General features: G+C 35.1%; 1 protein-coding gene across 4 annotated transcripts in view; it reads left to right on the top strand.

Annotated features, from left to right (window-relative positions):
- Nucleotides 1-19383, top strand: part of UGGT2 (UDP-glucose glycoprotein glucosyltransferase 2) — a 228616-nt gene that overhangs the window by 98594 nt on the left and 110639 nt on the right. For all 4 annotated transcript variants that reach the window (XR_005243747.2, XM_038007821.2, XM_007960706.3 and 1 more), the window contains exons 16-20: nucleotides 6813-6947; nucleotides 10629-10793; nucleotides 17028-17151; nucleotides 17238-17336; nucleotides 18585-18679. Coding sequence is in view for 3 of the 4 variants with exons in the window: in XM_038007821.2 (XP_037863749.2) it covers nucleotides 6813-6947; nucleotides 10629-10793; nucleotides 17028-17151; nucleotides 17238-17336; nucleotides 18585-18679 (618 nt within the window). In the remaining variant the exon portion in view is untranslated. The remainder of the gene's footprint in view (nucleotides 1-6812; nucleotides 6948-10628; nucleotides 10794-17027; nucleotides 17152-17237; nucleotides 17337-18584; nucleotides 18680-19383) is intronic.

Raw genomic sequence — 19383 nt, 5'->3', positions numbered from 1 at the left:
CCCTGTCTCTACCAAAAAAAAAAAAAACCAGATGTGGTGACTCATGCCTGTAGTCATAGTTACTCAGGAGCTGACGTGGAAGGATCATTTGGGCCCAGAAGGTTGAGGCTGCAATGAGCCAAGGTCGAACTATTGCACTCCAGCCCAGGTAATGGAGTGAGAGCCTGTCTCATGGAAAAACAAAAAATCATTGCAGAGTTAAATATTCTGAATGACATAGCATATAGACACTTCCTAGAGAGTTTCGAAGAAGGGGGAAGTCACTTATTGACAGCAAACTGTGAAAGAGGTAAGATACAGAGTCTGACAGAGATTGTATAACAGATGTTAGAAATTGGTAAGAACCTGATGAAGGAAGAACAAGAGATAGTAAGATTATTTCATAATTGAGGTTTTGAAATTCTGTTACGGACCATTGTGGAAATATATATGTATTAAAGAGCTATATTATTACGAAAAGTCAAGTCATAGCTTATAAAATAACTTTTATCATTTTTGTATTCATTGGGCTTTAGCTTGTCAATAAATATTATATCAAGGAATGACTCTTCTGAGAAAGGAATTTCCAAAGTAGTGCAAATTTCCCACCCTACTTCTGTAACCCCCAGGAAAATCATTAAATACCTTGTTAATTCACTGAACTAGAGTATAGAAACTACACTTCAGTGATTTGGGGAGTACAGTTTGCTCTGTAAAATAGTGTCATGGAATATATGTCAATATTATGTCTCAGCTTACTGGTTTTATTAACTTACTGGTGTAAGAGTTTATAAGGGACATAGTCAATTTGAGTTACATCTTTTATTAAGACTCAACCATTTTATTTTAAAAGATCATTATGATATTCAAAACTTAGAAACCTGAAGATATTCAGAAATTATCTTTACCTAAGTTTCTTAATTATCAATATTGAATCTCTGTTAAGTGTTTTGTATCAGACATTAATTTACATGTGATGGCATTAATCTACAATGTTCAGCACAATACTATTAATATATAATCTCTTGGAAAAACAAATTATACTTGAAACCACAGGGTTTAATACAAAGCAGCATAAAAGTGAGTATTAAATTTGTGGCACAGCCTTTAAATTGTGCTAAACAATTAGAAGGAGAGGGAGAAGGGGAAATAATGTGAACAAGGTGTAGTTTTTAGGAAAATACGTGAATTATAAAATCTTTTAAAAGTGTTTCCCTGTTTTTAGTGAGCTAATTACCTTATCTCAAGTAATTTGAAGCTATGTAGCACTATAAAGAGAGAAGAGGAATATAAGACCAAAATAATAATAAAATATATGAAAGTTATTGAAATGTGATGATAAATAGCAAATAGTAAAAGTTAATCCAACCATATCTGTGACCGTATTAAGTGTGAGTAAATTAAACTTTAGCATACTAGAAGAAAATATACAAAAAGATAGAAAATTATACACAAAGTGACTATTTCACAAATGAAATCTAAGGTAGCCATAAAATATTAGGGGAAATAAACTTTAAGAAAAAGTACTAAAGTTGTATGTAGCTTCAAAATATACAATACAAAATTTGATAGCAAGGGAGATAAATGGACAGTTTCACTATAATAGCAGTAGATTATTTTAACATGTCTCTATTAATAGGTGAGGCAGATTAAAAATCAGTAAAAACATACAAGATTTTAATAATACACTTAAGATTAATTTTTAAAGCAAATATAAAATCCAACAATCAAAGAATGAGATAATTTTGCATTCAAAACAGAAGAGGAAAATATGTCTTTTAGTTAGAAAAGAAGGGATTAAAAGTACTGGTTAACCACTCAGAAATGAGTAATTAATTTTTAAGAAGTAGATGGAAAGTAATAAGAATACACATTAATGAACTAGGAAATAATACAATTATGGGATCAAGAATATAAAAGTTGATATTCTGAAAAAACAAATAAAATTGACAAACTATCATAGAGGTTAGGCTCCAGATGAGCACACCAGGTAGAAACTTCCAGCCTCTTAAGGCCTGGGCTCAGAGATGGGTACATCATTATTTTCAGTTTATTCCATTGTACTCTGTTTATCAAAGAGTCACAGATTCAGATTCATATACCCACCTCTCAATGGAATGAGTGTTGAAGAATTTGGAGACCATGTTTTAAAACTAGTACAGCAAATTCTACCAAATATTCAAATGTTTGAAGAAATAATAATTTCAATCTTTAAAATCTCTTTTAGAGAATAGAAAAAGAGGAAATATTCCCTTAGTCGGTCTGTGAATCTAGTATAATCTGATGTCAAAGCCTGACAAAAAGAGAAAAGGAAAAATTATAGGCTGTTCTTTGTTGAGAATATGTATGCCAAAGTCCTAAATAAAATGTTAACAAAAGAAATCCAGCAGGTATATAAAAAGTAAGCTATCATGACAAGGTGAGATTATCTAATGAGTAAAAGGAAGTATTTGCAAATTCGAAGAATCTCTAAGTATCATTCACCATGTTAACATATTATTCAAGAAGATGCATAAGAAACATTTGAAAAAATTCAAAGCTTTTTTATGATTAAAAAACTCATAAAGAAACAAAATGTTTAGCAAAGTATTATATAAGGGAATTTTGTTAACTGATGACAGTACATCTTAGCAGTAAAATGATAGAAAGCATTGTTTTTAAAATTGGCAAAACATAAGGTACCCACCGTCAACACTTCAAGTATAATCCTCAAGTTCTGGTCAGTGCAATAAAATAAGTAAAGGAAATACTCATTTAAAATACTTAAAAGAAACATTATTATTTAAAATTCTAGAGTTGCCTACAGAGGAGACTCGAAAGAATCCATTGATTGTGAGATTTGATACAGGAGGTTAGTAAAGTAACTTGATATGAGATCAGTATACTTTTTTCTCTTCTAACAACAAATATTTATTACTTTTTTCATCAGTTTTATTAAGTGCCTAGTACATACCACACTCTGTTTTAGGTGCTTGGATAAATTAATGACATATATAGTTAACAATCCTTATCCTTATGAGACTCCCACATGTAAATGACTCCCACATTTACAATGACAAGAGCAAATAAAAGATACTTAGGAAACCTGGGGGCTGGGGGAAAAGTCAGTTTTGTGCAGAAAATGTGGGATTATAGCCATTAAAGTTTACCTAAATGAATGAAAATTTCTACCATGCTTACCAATAGAAATATTTCACTTCATAATTATATTGTTTTCTGCAAGTGATTTATAAATTCAATGCAGTTCCGACCAAAGTCAAATTTTGGGGATTTTTGTGAAATTTGATGTTTATTTTAAAATTTATATGGAAGAATGAAGACTCAAAATGGGTGAAACTTTGAAGAATAAAGTGATGGGGCTTGTCATACCAGGTAATAAGGTGCATAAAGTTTGTGGTATTGGTTCAAGGGAAAGACATATCTGTCAGAAGAACATGGGGGTCCCAAAACTTGAGAATACAGAAGTGGCATTACAGTAAATGAGAGTGGACTTACAACAACTGTGGTTCGACAGTGGTTATACCAATGCAAATAAATAAGACCTCACACCTTGTGTAAAAATCATTTCAGTTAGCTTAAAAATGTAAGTGTAGAAAACAAAACTTTAAAACATTTAGAAGTTAGGACCCCAAGGTAAGGGTTTCTGAGATAAAACTTTAAAAACTCTTAAGTCTGAAGGAAAATACTCATAATTTCAGCTAAATTACAAATGAAAACCAGTGCTCATTAAAATATGTCATTAAAAAGTAGGGAAAATGTTATAAGCAGAAGTATTTACAATACATATGGCCAATAAAATATTTATATTCCATGAGATGTAAAGATTCAAAAAGAGAAATACCAATGACCCAAAAGGAGAAATGCATAAAATAACTTATAAAGTAGAGGTTGCATTAATGGTAAATAAAAATTTACTGAAACTGTTGGTGGTAAATATTTATTACCATAACTAAACTAGATAATTATATTACAAATTTGAAAAATGCAAATAAAGACTACTACCATGAGATTATTTGATACCCTGTAATTTGGCAGGAATTAAGAAAGCTGAAGGTATCATGTGTTAATGAGAAGGTAGAGCAATGGAATGCCTTTACATTGCTACCCTGCCTGTAGGAATCTAAATTGGCAGAGCCACACTGAAAAACAATCTGATAATAACATATTTTGAAGTTAAATTTCCATATTTCCTACACACAACACACACACACACACACACACACACATATACACATACACCCTCACCCTAAGAGAAGCTCTTGTACCTGCACCTTAGGAGGCTATTGTTAGAATCATTCAGAATAGCAACAAACTGTAATAAAAATGACCCAAATATATATATCAGTAGCAAAATAGGTAAGTAGAATTTGGCATATTCATAGAATGAAATATCATATGCAAGAGCATGGATGTATTAGAAACATAATGAAGTCATAGAAGACTAACACCATACCATATACTTTTTGAAGCTCAGAAGCAAACAAAACTAAGTATGGGAATATTTATTCACATAAAACTCCAGAATTCAAAAAGGAAAGGGAATGATAAATGCGAATTCAAAACAGTCCTTGCATCTCTTGGGGCACAAGGAAATGGGATTGAGAGAGAAGTTGTACTTCATGGTATTGGTGATGTTCCCTTTCTTACGTTACATGGTTTATTCATAGGAATCATTTATTTTGTTATTTATGCCTCATAACGTGTATGTTCTGTGTATTCCTTTTTGCTTACCAAGTTACAAAATAATTTTTAAAATTTAAAAATGTCTAAGAGGATTGAGTTGATATGTCTGAGTAACTTACGTGAGGCATTCTGACTACCTTATTTTATAGGAGTATCTAATATTTTCAAGTGACTAGTTAGTAAAATGACTAATCTGAATGACTTTTTATATACCTTTTGCTTTATTCAAAATCTCATTTTTGTGATCTCCATTTATGTTTTACAGAAGATTGAACTTTTCGCCTTTTTTGAGTTATGATCACATTATATTCTACTTTGATAGGAGGAGAAAACTTGCCCCTAAATTGAAAAACTCATAAAATGAAACTCTTCAGTCTAATTATATACCTGTGCTGCTTCTTAAAGGAATAGGGTACAAAGTTTACCTCCATTTATGTTTTACAGAAGATTGAACTTTTCAGTTTTTTTGAGTTATGATCACATTGTGTTCTACTTTGATAGGAGGAGAAAACTTGCCCCTAAATTGAAAAACTCATAAAATGAAACTCTTCAGTCTAATTACATACCTGTGCTGCTTCTTAAAGTAATAGGGTACAAAGTTTACAGTGATACAGGGAGAGCAAAGAACACTAATTTCTTACTGTGAGGAATAACGTGGGAATCATTTTAGCCACGATATGAAGATTATATTTGGCAATAATGATTTAAGTAAATTGGGACCAAAAACAATATTCTTAAATGACATATTAAATGCTGCTTAATAGTGGTTGTACTTACTACTTGTTCCTTCTGCTTGTAAGTTTCTTTCCCCAGAATGTCTTATTGCTAGCTCAGTGTTCATATTTATGTCTCAGCTTAGTTGTCTACTGAGAGATGCCATCTCTCTTGGTGCAAAACCTAAAACAGCACCTGGGTCATAGAGGATCTCTAAGTACAAGTAGGCCGGGCGTGGTGGCTCAAGCCTGTAATCCCAGCACTTTGGGAGGCCGAGACGGGCGGATCACGAGGTCAGGAGATTGAGACCATCCTGGCTAACACGGTGAAATTCCGTCTCTACCAAAAAAACACAAAAAACTAGCCAGGCGAGGTGGCGGGCGCCTGTAGTCCCAGCTACTCGGGAGGCCGAGGCAGGAGAATGCCGTAAACCGGGGAGGCGGAGCTTGCAGTGAGCTGAGATCCGGCCACTGCACTCCAGCCTGGGCCACGGAGCTAGACTCCGTCTCAAAAAAAAAAAAAAAAAAAAAAAAGAAAGTAATAAGAAAACATAAAAAGAATAACAGCTTACATTCTACAAGTGTGTTTAGAACATTTGAGACTGGAGAAGAGTAGAGGTGCAGAGAAAGTTTAGTCAAAATACTTACTAGTAAGGCCTGGCATGGTGGCTCATGCCTGTAGTCTCAACCCTTTGGGAGGCCGAGGCAGGTGGATTGCTTGAGCCCAGGAGTTTGAGACCAGCCTGAGCAACATGGCAAGATGTCTTTACAAAAAATATAAAAAAATTTAGCCAGGTGTGGTGGCAAGTTCCTGTAAGCCCAGCCCTTTGGGAGGCCAAAGCAGTTGGATCGCTTGAGCCCAGGAATTCGAGACCAGCCTGAGCAACATTGCCAGACCCTGTCTTTACAAAAAATACAAAAAAAAAAAAAAAAACTAGCCAGATGTGGTGGCAAGTTCCTGTAGTCCCAGCTACCCAGGGAGCTAGGTGGGAGGATTGCTTGAAATGGGAGGTTGAAGCTGCAGTGAGCCATGATGACACTAATGCACTCCAGCCTGGTCGACGGTGAGACCCTGTCTCAAAAAAAATTATAGAAGAGCAATAAAAAAATGAAAGCATTTCTGAAATGTTATATTAGAATATATTACACATACCTTAAAAAAGGTAACCATTATTTTATTAAGAATAATGGGGTCTGGTTTCATCAAAATAGAATAAAACAAATTTGTTATGATATTTTTGAAAACTATAGAATATTTTAAAACCATCTTTATTAGAAGATGATATATGGTTAAAATTATTTATTTGTATGTGGTATGTGTGTACATGTAGTTAGTATGTTTCGGACTTACAAAATAATCTATCTGCATGCTAAGGAAAAGAAAGAAAACTAATTGCTGTAAGAAGAAAAGTAATTATAATATCTAAATTTTCACAGATGTACCAAAAAGTGAAGAAGGATCAAAATATACTCACTGTGGACAATGTGAAGAGTGTTCTCCAAAATACATTTCCTCATGCTAATATTTGGGATATTTTGGGAATTAATTCTAAATATGATGAAGAAAGAAAGGTAAGTTGGGACATTATGTTAAGTGAAGTGGGCCAGGCACAGAAAGACAAACACCACATGATCTCTACTCACATAGAATCTTAAAAAAATGTCAGACTCACAGAAACAGAGCAAAATGGTGGTCACCAGCGCCTGGGGATGGCAGAATTGGGGAGATATTCGTCAAAGGATACAAAATTTCAGTTAGACTAGAGAAGTTCAAGAGATCTATCATACATGGTGGTGACTATAGTTAATGACAACATATTATATACTTGAAAATTACTAAGAAAGTACATTTTAAGGATTCTCACCACAAAATATGAGAAGTATGTAAGGTAATGCACATATGATAATTAGCTTCATTAGCTATTCCACAATGTATATGCATATCAAAATATGTTATATATCATAAACATATATAATTTTTACTTGTCATTTTTTTAAAAGGTAAACAGAGGCTCAACCCAGAAGATTCAGAAAGAGCCAGAAAGAAAGGCAACAACTCAAAGAAATTTTCAGAGAAAGAAATAGTACAAAGAAATTCCAAAAATTAACGTATATGAGCCTTCATTAGAAGGGACTCACCAAATACGCAACACATTGAATGAAAGAGGAATGCTCTGGGGCATGGGGATAAGGAATACTTTTCTGAAGAAGTGGTATTTAAGCTGAGTTCTGAAACAGGAGGAAAAGTTAGACAAAAGAAAACGAGGTGGTTGTAAGAGATTAACATTCCAGTCAGAGAAAAATGCTGAGGTCTGAGATGTAAAGGAATTGAGAGAAGCTGATGTTGCTACTGCGTAGACTGAAAGCATACGTTGTGCCTGTGTTAATGGGGTACAGTTGAAGAGATAAGGCTGGAGAGGCAAGCAAGGGGTCTGAATACACAGGGTCTTGTGTACAATATTTAATGCACTCATATCAGTAGAAGCTCTTGGCAACAGTGAAAAACCTGAAAGGCATTAGGTAATGAAGTGACAGTGACATGCATTTTTTTAAAAGAGCATTCTCCTTTGTTGAGAATGGATTGTTGGTGGGAAGGAGTAGGTGTGGTGATATGTATTAGGAAATATAAGGTGAGAAATGTGAGATGGACTGGTAGGCTTTTGGAAGAAGTGGAGGCAGAGAAAATGGACATTCTTGAATTATTTAGGAAGTGCCATCCAGGTGATGCTGGATTGGATAGGGTAGAGGGGAGATGAGAAATTGTCAAGGGTAACTCCCAGGGTTCAACTGAACAACTAACTGGTAGCATTGATGCCATTGCTAAGAAGGAAAGGAGTGGAGGAAAAAAGGATTGGGAAATAAAATGAGAAGTGCAGTTTTTTTACATAGAGGATTTGAGGTGCCTGTGAGACTTCCAAGGGAGATGTGAAATCAGCAATTGGATATATGATCTATAGCTCAGAAGATGTGTAAGCTAAAAATATATAATGCAGTGTCATTGACTTATTTGTGGTAATTAGCTTTTGGAGTGGAAACATTGCCTAATTGGAAGTCATAGAGTAAGAGCAGAAGAGTGCCTGTATTTCTAGCAGGGACATCTTTCTTGAGTTCCAAACCCATGTATTCAACTGCTTAGCGGATTTCCCATAAGCATCTTATATCAAAAGAATCTAAAATCATGCCCATGATCTTCCTTGTTGCCCCAAACCTTTTTTTCTTCTTTATCTCCTATTCTAGAGAGTAGGTAGCAACCACTCACCCAGACCACCCATGCTGAAAGCCTAATAGTCATCCTTAACTAATTGTTTTCCTCACACCCTCTCAAAAAATAGGTCATCAGGTTCTATCAGTTTAGCCTGTTAAATATTTTAGAATCTGTTAAATGTTTCAGAAACAGCCTCATTCTCATCTTGCCTATTACCACTGACTTTTGTTTTTGCTCTTGCTTTGTCTTTCCCATAGAACTGTAGTAGCCCCTGAGCAGTGTCCTAGAATATGCTCCTTCTTTAACATTGTTGCCATTGTATCCTTTTAAAAATAAGCAAATCAGATATTATTTGCCATGAACTCTCTTCCTAGATAGAGGATATTATTTATCATGACCTCTTTGGTACCCCCAAAATACTGTATCAAGCTTACTTTTAATGTATCCATCTCTCCCTATCCTTATTAAACTATAAGTTTCTTTAGGAGAGAGTTTGCATATCATTTACGTGAATTCATAAGCCTAATACATAGTAGGTGTCCACTAAATGCACAGATAGTATAGTACAGTGGTTAAGAGTTCAGACTCTTGGTCAGACAGATCTGGGTGCAAATTCCACTTCCAAAACACTGTAGCTGTGTAACATAAGAAGTTATCTAATCTCTCTATATTTGTTTTATCATCTATACAATTGATGTAATAGTAGTACTTGGCTTCCTAGAGTATTTATGAGAATGTTGGCTATAATAATGATAATACTTAGTATTGGATAGCAAATGAGTTATCCAGTCACTTTTTAACTCATAAGCTAAAATTCAAATGTTGAGGACCTTCATGATCAGGCCTTTGCCTACACCCCTCTCTAACTCCATATCTGACAGCTGTCCCCCATATTTCACACCCTGTAAACACTGCTGTGTTAGTCCATTTTCACACTGCTGATAAAACATACCTGAGACTAGCAATTTACAAAAGAAAGCGGTTTAATGGACTCACAGTTCCTTGTGGCTGGGGAAACCTCACAATCATGGCAGAAGGTGAATGGCATGTCACACATGATGGCAGACAAGAGAACTTGTGCAGGGAAATTCTCCCTTATAAAACCAGCAGATCTCATGAGACATATTCACTGTCACTAGAATAGCGTGGGAAAGACCTGCCTTCATGATCTCATTACCTCCTACTGGGTCCCCCCACAACATGTGGGAATTGTAGGAGCTACAATTTAAGATGAGAATTGGGTGGGGGCACAGCCAAACCATATCAACTGTGAATTTACCATGCGTAAGTATACCACACTCTCACTTCCCTTTCAGTCCTTGCTATACTCTCTTCACTTGCAATGTCTTTCTCTACTTTATCTCCCTGGCAAATTTTTATTAAGCCTTTGAGACTTTTAGTATCACTCCCTAAAAGAAGCCCTGTATAATCCCTTCCTCTCCATACTCCAGCTTGATTAGGTGCTTCTCCTGGGCCCCACAGAATCTTCTACATGCCTGTGTTTTCTCTGTATGTATGTGAACCCCTTGAGAAAAGACTTCCAGCTCTATAATCACAGTGTCTAGCCTAATGCAGGTGGCAGGATTGAATCAGTGTTTATTGAACATATAAATACAGGGGTAAATAAGTCTCTGATGCCGATAAATGTTTCGATTTTTATTGTTAAGTAAATGTCATACTCTATACCAAGAATCAGCAAGTTCACCCACTGCTTGTTTTTTGTGAATAAAGTATTTTGGGGGCACAACATACTTGTTTATTCATATGTCGTCTATGACTGCTTTTGTGCTGTACCATGAGAGTGGAGTCATTGTGTCAGAAACTGGGTGGTTCACAAAGCCTAAAATATTTACTCTCTGGCAAAAAGTTTTTTGACTCCTTGTAGGTAAATTACTTTCCTTTAAGCAGTGTTTGGAAAGGACAGATAAAGTTAGCAAAATGGATGCTTTTTCCTATGGCGTATAAAAATGTGGCAGTGTTCCATTTTCTTATGTTTATTTTTCAAACAATCATATTTTGTTTAACACTGATATTTTTTAACTGAATAGACTGGAGCCAGCTTTTATAAGATGACTGGTCTGGGACCTTTGCCTCAAGCTCTTTATAATGGTGAACCCTTTAAACATGAAGAGATGAATATTAAAGAACTAGAAATGGCTGTTCTTCAAAGAATGATGGATGCATCTGTATATTTACAAAGAGAAGTTTTTTTGGTAGGTAAGCATTTATAAGAAAATACACGATGAATAATATTTATAAATGATATTATTAAAATTTTATTTTTATGACAGAAGTTAATTTGGTAAAAAATTTTTCATTCTGATCATTTAATAGTGATTTTTTAAATGATTCTTTTAGCAGCTCAAGCCACACCACCCTCCCTGTGCAGAGACTGTGGTGCAGTGAGGCCCTTTACACTCCATGCCAAGGCAGATCTTCAGGAATCTGGAACACCCACTGTCCTCGATTAGGAGTTTAGGCTACCCTGCTCCCTGTGCGGAGAACTTGGAGCCAAGGAGGTTTCCCAGCTCCACGCCTAGGCACACCTCTGGACACCTGGTGGTTGCCCACTGTATTCTCCCTCAGTATTGGTGCTTGTGCCTGCCATTAGGGTACCTGTAGGCAGGCCTGCTCAGTCTGGCCCTGTCCATCTTGCCCACCATGTCTGAGCAGGGAACCCAGACGACTGTGCACACCACAAATCAGCCCATTGCCTGAGACAACAGAGAGATTATCCCAGTAACAAGGATCAAGTATATACCCTGCCATGTTGGCCTCAGCTGGCATTTACTCATAAGGGCTATCTACTGGCTTGTAGATCAAACCACATAGCCCAAAGTAAAATCAGCTGATAGAAAAGCATAGGGCTATAGAAGAATCACTTAAGGAATTTCAAAATACAATTGAAAGCTTTATCAATAGACTGGACCAAGCAGGAGAAAGAATTTCAGAGCTTGAAAACCAGTCTTTTGAACTAACCCAGTCAGATAAAAATAACAAAAATGAATTTAGGCCAGGCATGGTGGTTTATACCTGTAATCCCACCACTTTGGGAGGTTAATTAAAGAGGATTGCTTGAGCTGAGGAGTTTGAGACCAGCTTGGGCAACATAGTGAGACCTCCTCTCTACAAAAAAACTTAAAATTTAACCAGGTGTGGTGATGTATGCCTGTAGTCCCAGCTGCTCAAAAGGCTGAGGCAGGAGGATCACTTGAGCCTAGGAGATGTAGGCTGCAGTGAGTCATGATCATGCCACTGCACTCTAGCCTGGATGACAGAGTGAGACCCTGTCTGAAAAGCAAAAAAGAAAAAAAGAATTTTAAAAAATGAACAGTGTTCAAGAAATACGGGATTATGTTAAAGGAACCAAACTTACAAATTATTGGCATTCCTGCTAGAGAAGGACAAAAACAACCAGGAAAACATATTTGAGGGAATAATTCAAGAAAATTTCCCTGATCTTGCTAGTAAAGTAGACATTCAGTTACAAGAAATTCAGAGAACACTGTGAGATACTATACAAAGTTAGCATCACCAAGGCTTAGAGTCACCAAACAGTCCAAGGTCAGTGCTGAAGTAAAAATCTTAAAGGCAACTAGAGGAAAAAAGGCAGATCACATACAAAGGGAACCCCATCAGACTAACAACAGACTTCTCAATGGCCTATTTTCAGCATTCTTAAAGAAAAGAAATTCCAACCAAGAATTGTGTATCCTGTCAAACTAAGCTTCATAAGTGAAGGAGAAATAAAATATTTTCCAGACAAGCAAACACTAAAGGAATTCATTAGCACTAAACCGGCCTTACAAGAGCTCTTTAAGGGAATGGAAGAATGGTACAAAAACACACTAAAGTACATAGCCCACAGAACCTATAAAGTATCCACATGATAGAAACTGAAAAGCAGCCAGCTAAGAACTTCACATAGGATCAAAACCTCATGTACCAATATTAACCTTGAATATAAGTGGCCTAAGTGCCTCACTTAAAAGGCACAGAGTGGCAGTTGGATAAAAAACAAGACCCATCTCTGCTGTCTTCAGGAGACCCATCCCATGCATGATGACACCTATGGGCTCAAAGTAAAGGGTTGGAGAAAGATTTATCATGCAAACAAAACAAAACAAAAGCAGAAGTTGCTATTCTTAGATAAAACAAACTTGAAACCAACAATAGATAGTTATAAAGTGTTCAACAAGAAGACTTAACTATCCCAAATATATGTGCACCAACACTAGAGCACCCAGATTCATAAAACAAATACTTCCACAGCTATGAAAAATCTTAAGACAGCTACACAATAATAGTGGGAGACTTCAACTCCCCCACTATTATTGAGCTAACCCAGTCAGACAAAAATAACAAAGAATTTAGGCCAGGCATGGTGGTTCATGTCTGTAATCCCACCACTTTGGAAGGTCAGTCCAAGAGGTTTGCTTGAGCTGAGGAGTTTGAGACCAGCCTGGGCAACATAATGAAACCTCTCTACAAAAATCTTAAAACTTAGCCAGGCGTTGTGGTGTGTGCCTGTAGTCCCAGCTACTCAAAAGGCTGAGGAAGGAGGAAGACAGCAGACAGCCAAGTCTTGTTTTTTATCCAGCTTGCCATCCTGTGCTTTTTAAATGAAGCCTGTGGGCCATTTATATTTAGGGTCAATATTGGTACATAAGGTTTTGAGCCTGTCATGAAGTTCTTAGCTGGCTCCTTGCCGTTTCTATCATATGTTAGACACTGACAGTGTTAGATTATCAAGGCAGAAAACTAACAAATTCTGGACTTAAATGGACACGGACCAGTTGGGCCTAATAGACATCTACAGAACATTCCACCCATCAGCCACAGAATATTTATTCTTTTCAGCTGCATACAGAGCATACTCTAAGATCAAGCACATGCTTGCCCATAAAGCAAATCTCAATAAATTTTTTAAAATCAAAATCATACCAGTCATACTCATGGGCCACAGTAGAATAAAAATAGAAATCAGAACTCAGAACATCTCTCAAAACTACATAATTATATAGAAATTAAACAGCTTGCTTTTGACATCACTTTTAGGTAAACAGTGAAAAATTAAGGCAGCAATAATAAAAATTCAAATAAATGAAAACGAACAACATACCAAGATCTCTGGCATGCAGCAAAAGCAGTGTTAAGAGGAAAGTTTGTAGTGCTAACCACCTCTCAAAAATTTAGAACTATCTCAAAATAATGACTTAACATCACACTGAGAGGAATTAGGAAAAACAAGAATGAACTAACCTCAAAGCTAGCAGAAGAAAAGAAATAACTAAAATCAGAGCAGAACTGTACAAAATTGAGACCAAAAAATTTGTACAATGAATCAGTGAAACCAAGCATTGGCTCTTGGAAAGGAAAAACAAGATTGATAGACCACTAGCTAGATGAACAGAAAAAGGAGAAAAGATCTAAATAAGCACAAGTAGAAGCAACAAAGGTGACATTACAACTGATCTTGTAGAAATACAAAAGATCCTCAGAAGACCTCTATGCACACAAACTGGAAAATCTAGAGGAAATGGATAAATTCCTGGTCTCCCAAGATTGAATCAGGAAGAAATTGACACCCTGAACGGACTGATAAGTTCCGTAATTGAACAGTAATAAAAAACCTACCAACCAGTAAAAGCCCTGGACCAGATGGATTTATAGCTGAATTCTGCCAGATGTACAAAGAAGAACTGTTACCAATCCTACTGAAACTATTCCAAAAAACCAAGAAGGAGTGAACAATGCATCCCTTACTCATTCTGCAAAACCCGTGTTATCCTGATACCAAAACCTGGAAAACATGCAACAAAAAAACTACAGGCTATTATTACTGACAAACATAGATGGAAAAATCCTCAACAAAATACTTGCAAACTGAATCCAGCAGCATACCAAAAAATTAATTCACCATAATCAAATAGGCTTCACTCCTGGGAAAGGTTGGTTCAACATTAACAAATCAGTAAATGTCATTCACCACATAAACAGAATTTAAAACAAAAAATGTGATCATTTTGATAGATGCTGAAAAAGTATTCAGTAAAATCGAACATCTCTTCATGATAAAAAAAAAAAAAAAAACCCTCAATAAACTGCATTGAAGGAACATACCTCAAAAGAATAAGAGCCATCTATGACAAACCCACAGCCAGTGTCATACTGAACAGGCAAAAGCTGGAAACATTCCCCTTGAGAACTGGAACAGGAGAAGGATGCCCAGTCTCACTATTCCTATTCATCATAGTACTGGAAGTCTTAGCCAGAGCAATCAGGCAAGAGCAATATATAAAAGGCATCCAAATAGTAAAAGAAGTTCAGTATATCTCTTCACTGATGATATGATTCTACACCTAGAAAACTCTAAGGACTCCACCAGACAACTCCTGGAACTGATAAATTACTTCAGTAAAGTTTCAGTATTCAAAATTAATGCACAAAAATCAGTAGCATTTCTATAGACCAATAACATTCAAGCTAAGAGCCAAATCAAGAACACAGTCCAATTTACAATAGACACACACACACAAAATAACTAGGAATACAGCTAAGGAGGTGATAGATCTCTACAAGGAGAATTACTAAACGCTGCTGAAAGTAATCATATATCATACAAACAAATGGGTAAACATTCCATGCTCACGGATTGGAAGACTAAATATTGTTAACATGGCCATACTGCCCAACACAATCTATAGATTTAATGCTATTCCTATCAAACTGCCAATATCATTATTCACAGAATTGGAAAAAAACTATTCTAAAATTCATATGGAACCAGAAAAGAGCCCAAATAGCCAAGGCAATTCCAAGAAAAAGAACAAATCTGAAGGCATCATATTACCCAACTTCACACTATATTACAAGGCTACAGTAACCAGAGTTGCATGGAACTGGTACAAAATAGACACATAGATTAATGGAACAGAATAGAGAACCCAGCAATAAAGCCACACACCTACAACCATTTTAGCTTTGACAAAGTTGACAAAAATTAGTGGGGAAAGGATCCTCGATTCAATAAATGGTCCTGGGATAGCTGGCTAGCCATATGCAAACAAATGAAACTGGACCCCTACTTTTCACCATATTCAAAACTTAACACAAGATGGATTAAACAAGTATAAGACTTAAAACTATAAGAATTCTAGAAGAAAATCTAGGATAAACACCATTCTGGACATCAGTCTTGGGAAATAATTTATGGCTAAGACCTCAAAAGCAATTGCATCAAAAACAAAAATTGACAAGTGGGACCTAATTAATTAAACTAAAGAGCATAGCAAAAGAAACTCGCAACAGGGTAAACACACAGCCTACAGAGTATACAGAAAATATTCACAAACTATACATCTGACAAAGTTCTAGTATCCATAAGTAGCAAACAAATCAAGTAAAGAGTAAATAACCCCATTAAAAAGTAGGCAAATGACATTAACAGGTACTTCTCAAAAGAAGACACACAGGCAGCCACCAAGCATATAAAGAAATGTTCAACATTACTAATCCTTAGATAAGTGCAAATCAAAACCACAAGGAGACACCATCTCGTACCAATTAGAACGGCTATTATTAAAAAGTCAAAAAACAGCAGATGCTGGCGAGGCTGAGGAGAAAAGGGAATGCGTATACACTGTTAGTGGGGATGTAAAGTAGTTCAGCCCCTTTGGAAAGCAGTTTGCAGATGTTTCAAAGAACTTAAAACAGAACTGCCATTCAACCCAGCAATCCCATTACTGGGTACCTCTCCAAAGGAAAATAAATCGTTCTACCAAAAAGACACATGTATGTTCATTGTGGCACTATTCATAATAGCAAAGATGTAGAATCAGCCTAGGTGTCCATCAGTGGTGGATTGGTTAAAGAAAATGTGGTACCTATATAAACCATGGAATACTATGCAGTGATTAAAAATGAAATCAGGCCCTTTGCAGCAACATGGACTCAGCTGGAGGCCAAGCAAACTAACACAGAAGCAGGAAACGAAACACTGCATGTTCTCACTTGTAAGTGGGAGCTAAACATTGGATACTAATAGACATAAAGATGGCAGCAAGAGACGCTGGGGACTTCTAGAGGGGAGAGGGAAGAGTTGAAAAACTATCTGGTACTATACTCTCTACCTGGGTAATGGGATCAGTCATACCCCCAACTTCAGCATTACTTGATACACCAGTGTTGTAACCAATCTGCATGTGTACCCTCGAATCTAAAATAAAAGCTGAAATTCTTTAAAAAAAAAATATTCAATTAAATTTATCTTAGGCATATTTGCATCTAAAAATTGCTTAATTGGAAAAAGTTGTAATTGTTACAAGAAAATATTGTAATAATTCTAAATTGCTTATTTATTTTTGATTAATCTTTATATCTGCATAGTTTTTGAAACGTGGATATCAATTGCCTATATTATCTAAATAACATTTTTGTTATTTTAGGGCACGTTAAATGATCGCACGAATGCAATTGATTTTCTAATGGATAGGAATAATGTTGTACCCCGTATAAATTCTTTGATTTTGCATGCTAACCAGCAGTACCTCAATTTAATATCTACATCAGGTAAAATAATCCTATACTGTTCTACAAATGCTTATTGAGTTGTGAATGCTTTATTTATATTTAACATTTAATTTGAAATTTTTCAGTAACTGCTGATGTTGAAGATTACTCTACTTTCTTTTTCTTGGATTCACAAGATAAGAGTGCTGTAATTGCGAAGAACATGTATTATTTAACCCAAGACGGTAATAAGCATATTTTATTTACCTGAATTCTTAAAGTGATAGAAACTTGTAATTTTCATAAGGCAGTTGTATAATAAATTTTAATATGTTGTTATTTTTGAGTAGAGGCCAAGATTTCAATTTTAGAGTTCGTGAATTTTTTAGTATTTAACGTGTGCTGAGAAAGCAATGCCTTCTATTCTAGCTTTATCTTATTTTTGCCTTTTTAAAAGTAAACTATTTTCACCTTTTTAAGAAAAGAATAAAATCTTTTCAGTACTATGTAAACTATCTTATAATGTATAAAGTACAATTACCACATCATAGAAGATAATAATTCTTCTGCATTCTGATTAAATAACATGCAATGTTTTGCTTAAGGTAGGGGTTACAACCAGAAGAGAGGAGACCAAGACAGTAACACACTTGGGAAAAAGATCCTTAGCCAAAACCGAGAAGTCTGCTGTAGGACTATAGATTTGTTAGGGTACAATTAACTGTTCAGATAGATGAATATAATTCAAATTTGGTTAGTTTTTGTTTTGCTTTGTTTTGTTTGGCCTGCTTTGCTCTAGAAATAAAAACAAGAGCCAATGAGTAAAAGATTAAAGAAGGCTGATTTTGGTCTCAGTAGAGAAGTGATAATTTTCTAACAGAGTGCATTAAACAGATGGAATGAACTATGTTGTAAGGGGCAAACTTTTATATAGGAGAGAGATTTAAAGCAAAGGCCACACAACCAGTTCTTGTAAATGCTGTAGATTAAATCAGAGTTTCTACCAGATGGCTCCTGGATTACTGTCTAACAGATTCCATGATTTTATGTTCATAAAGGAGTCTGGCTATATATTGCTGTTTTCTGTATCTACTGGTAAGCTTGATTGTTATGGTTTTACATATATGTGGGATATAAATTTTTTTTTTTTTTTTTTTTTTTTTTTTTACAAATGTACCTAGAAGGCAGATTTGCTTACCAACACTGGGAGTTTTACGTAAGCTTATATAATGAGTTACTCTTCTAGCTGGAAGCTTTATATATGCTTGTATAATGAATTACCCTTGTAGTGTTTTTATATGTAATTTTATATGTATTTATTTTGTATGTATGTATATGTACATGCATATATACATTCACACGTAAAATTTTAACAATCTTTGCTAATTTTCAGAAATACTATTTTAATATATTTGTTTTTTTTTAATGTGTTCCCCTGCTTTTGTTTTATTTTAAAAAAGAGTTAATTTGAGTAAACTGTTTGAAACTTTCAGATGACAGTAAAATTTCTGCAGTCACTCTCTGGATTATTGCAGATTTTGATAAGCCTTCTGGGAGAAAACTTCTTTTTAATGCATTAAAGCACATGGTGAGTACCTAGATATTCTTACCAACAGTTTTAATTTATTTCAATTTAAGGAAAGCAATATGAAGAACATGCTTTAAATATTTTCCCCTCCATGTTGATGTTTTAATTAAGTAGACTAAGGAAGGAATTCAGATTTAGTCTTCATGTAAAATAGGTAACTTTGCTCAGGAAAAGAAAAACCTACCTGTTTTCTATGACTTGTGACATATATTCTCTGGTAGCCCTTGTGATCAGACATACAAATACCTCATATCGATTACAGATAGGGTATTAAACAAAGTAAATAACTCTAGACCCTACCACCACTTCAGTGACCTGAAATCCTCTATTTACCAACAATAGCTAGTAATAGCAATTTTTGGTCACATAATTAAGCAGCACTTTCTTTCCCTGATTCTTTAAGAAAAACTAAGTAAATTTATTTCAGTGAAGACTATTTTAAGCCTTAAGTCAACATTAAATGTCTTGTTATTAATTATAAACCAGTATACTTCAAGAATATACATTTCTGTATATAAAAGTAGTGTTTCATAACTGTCTGTATTTCTAAGTTAACATATGTTTATATAGATAAAATACTTAAGAAACATAAACCAAAATATTTTATGAAATTATTTTTATATTAGCTAAGTATAAATTTATTGCTGTATAAATTTGTTTACCACTTGGTAGTAAACAATGAACATTTATCTTAACAGTTTCTG

Source organism: Chlorocebus sabaeus, chromosome 3 (assembly GCF_047675955.1).
Source record: "Chlorocebus sabaeus isolate Y175 chromosome 3, mChlSab1.0.hap1, whole genome shotgun sequence".
NCBI classification, from domain to species: Eukaryota; Metazoa; Chordata; class Mammalia; order Primates; family Cercopithecidae; genus Chlorocebus; species Chlorocebus sabaeus.
The sequence above is the reverse complement of the archived record's forward strand: the minus strand, read 5'-3'. Positions and strand labels throughout refer to the sequence as shown.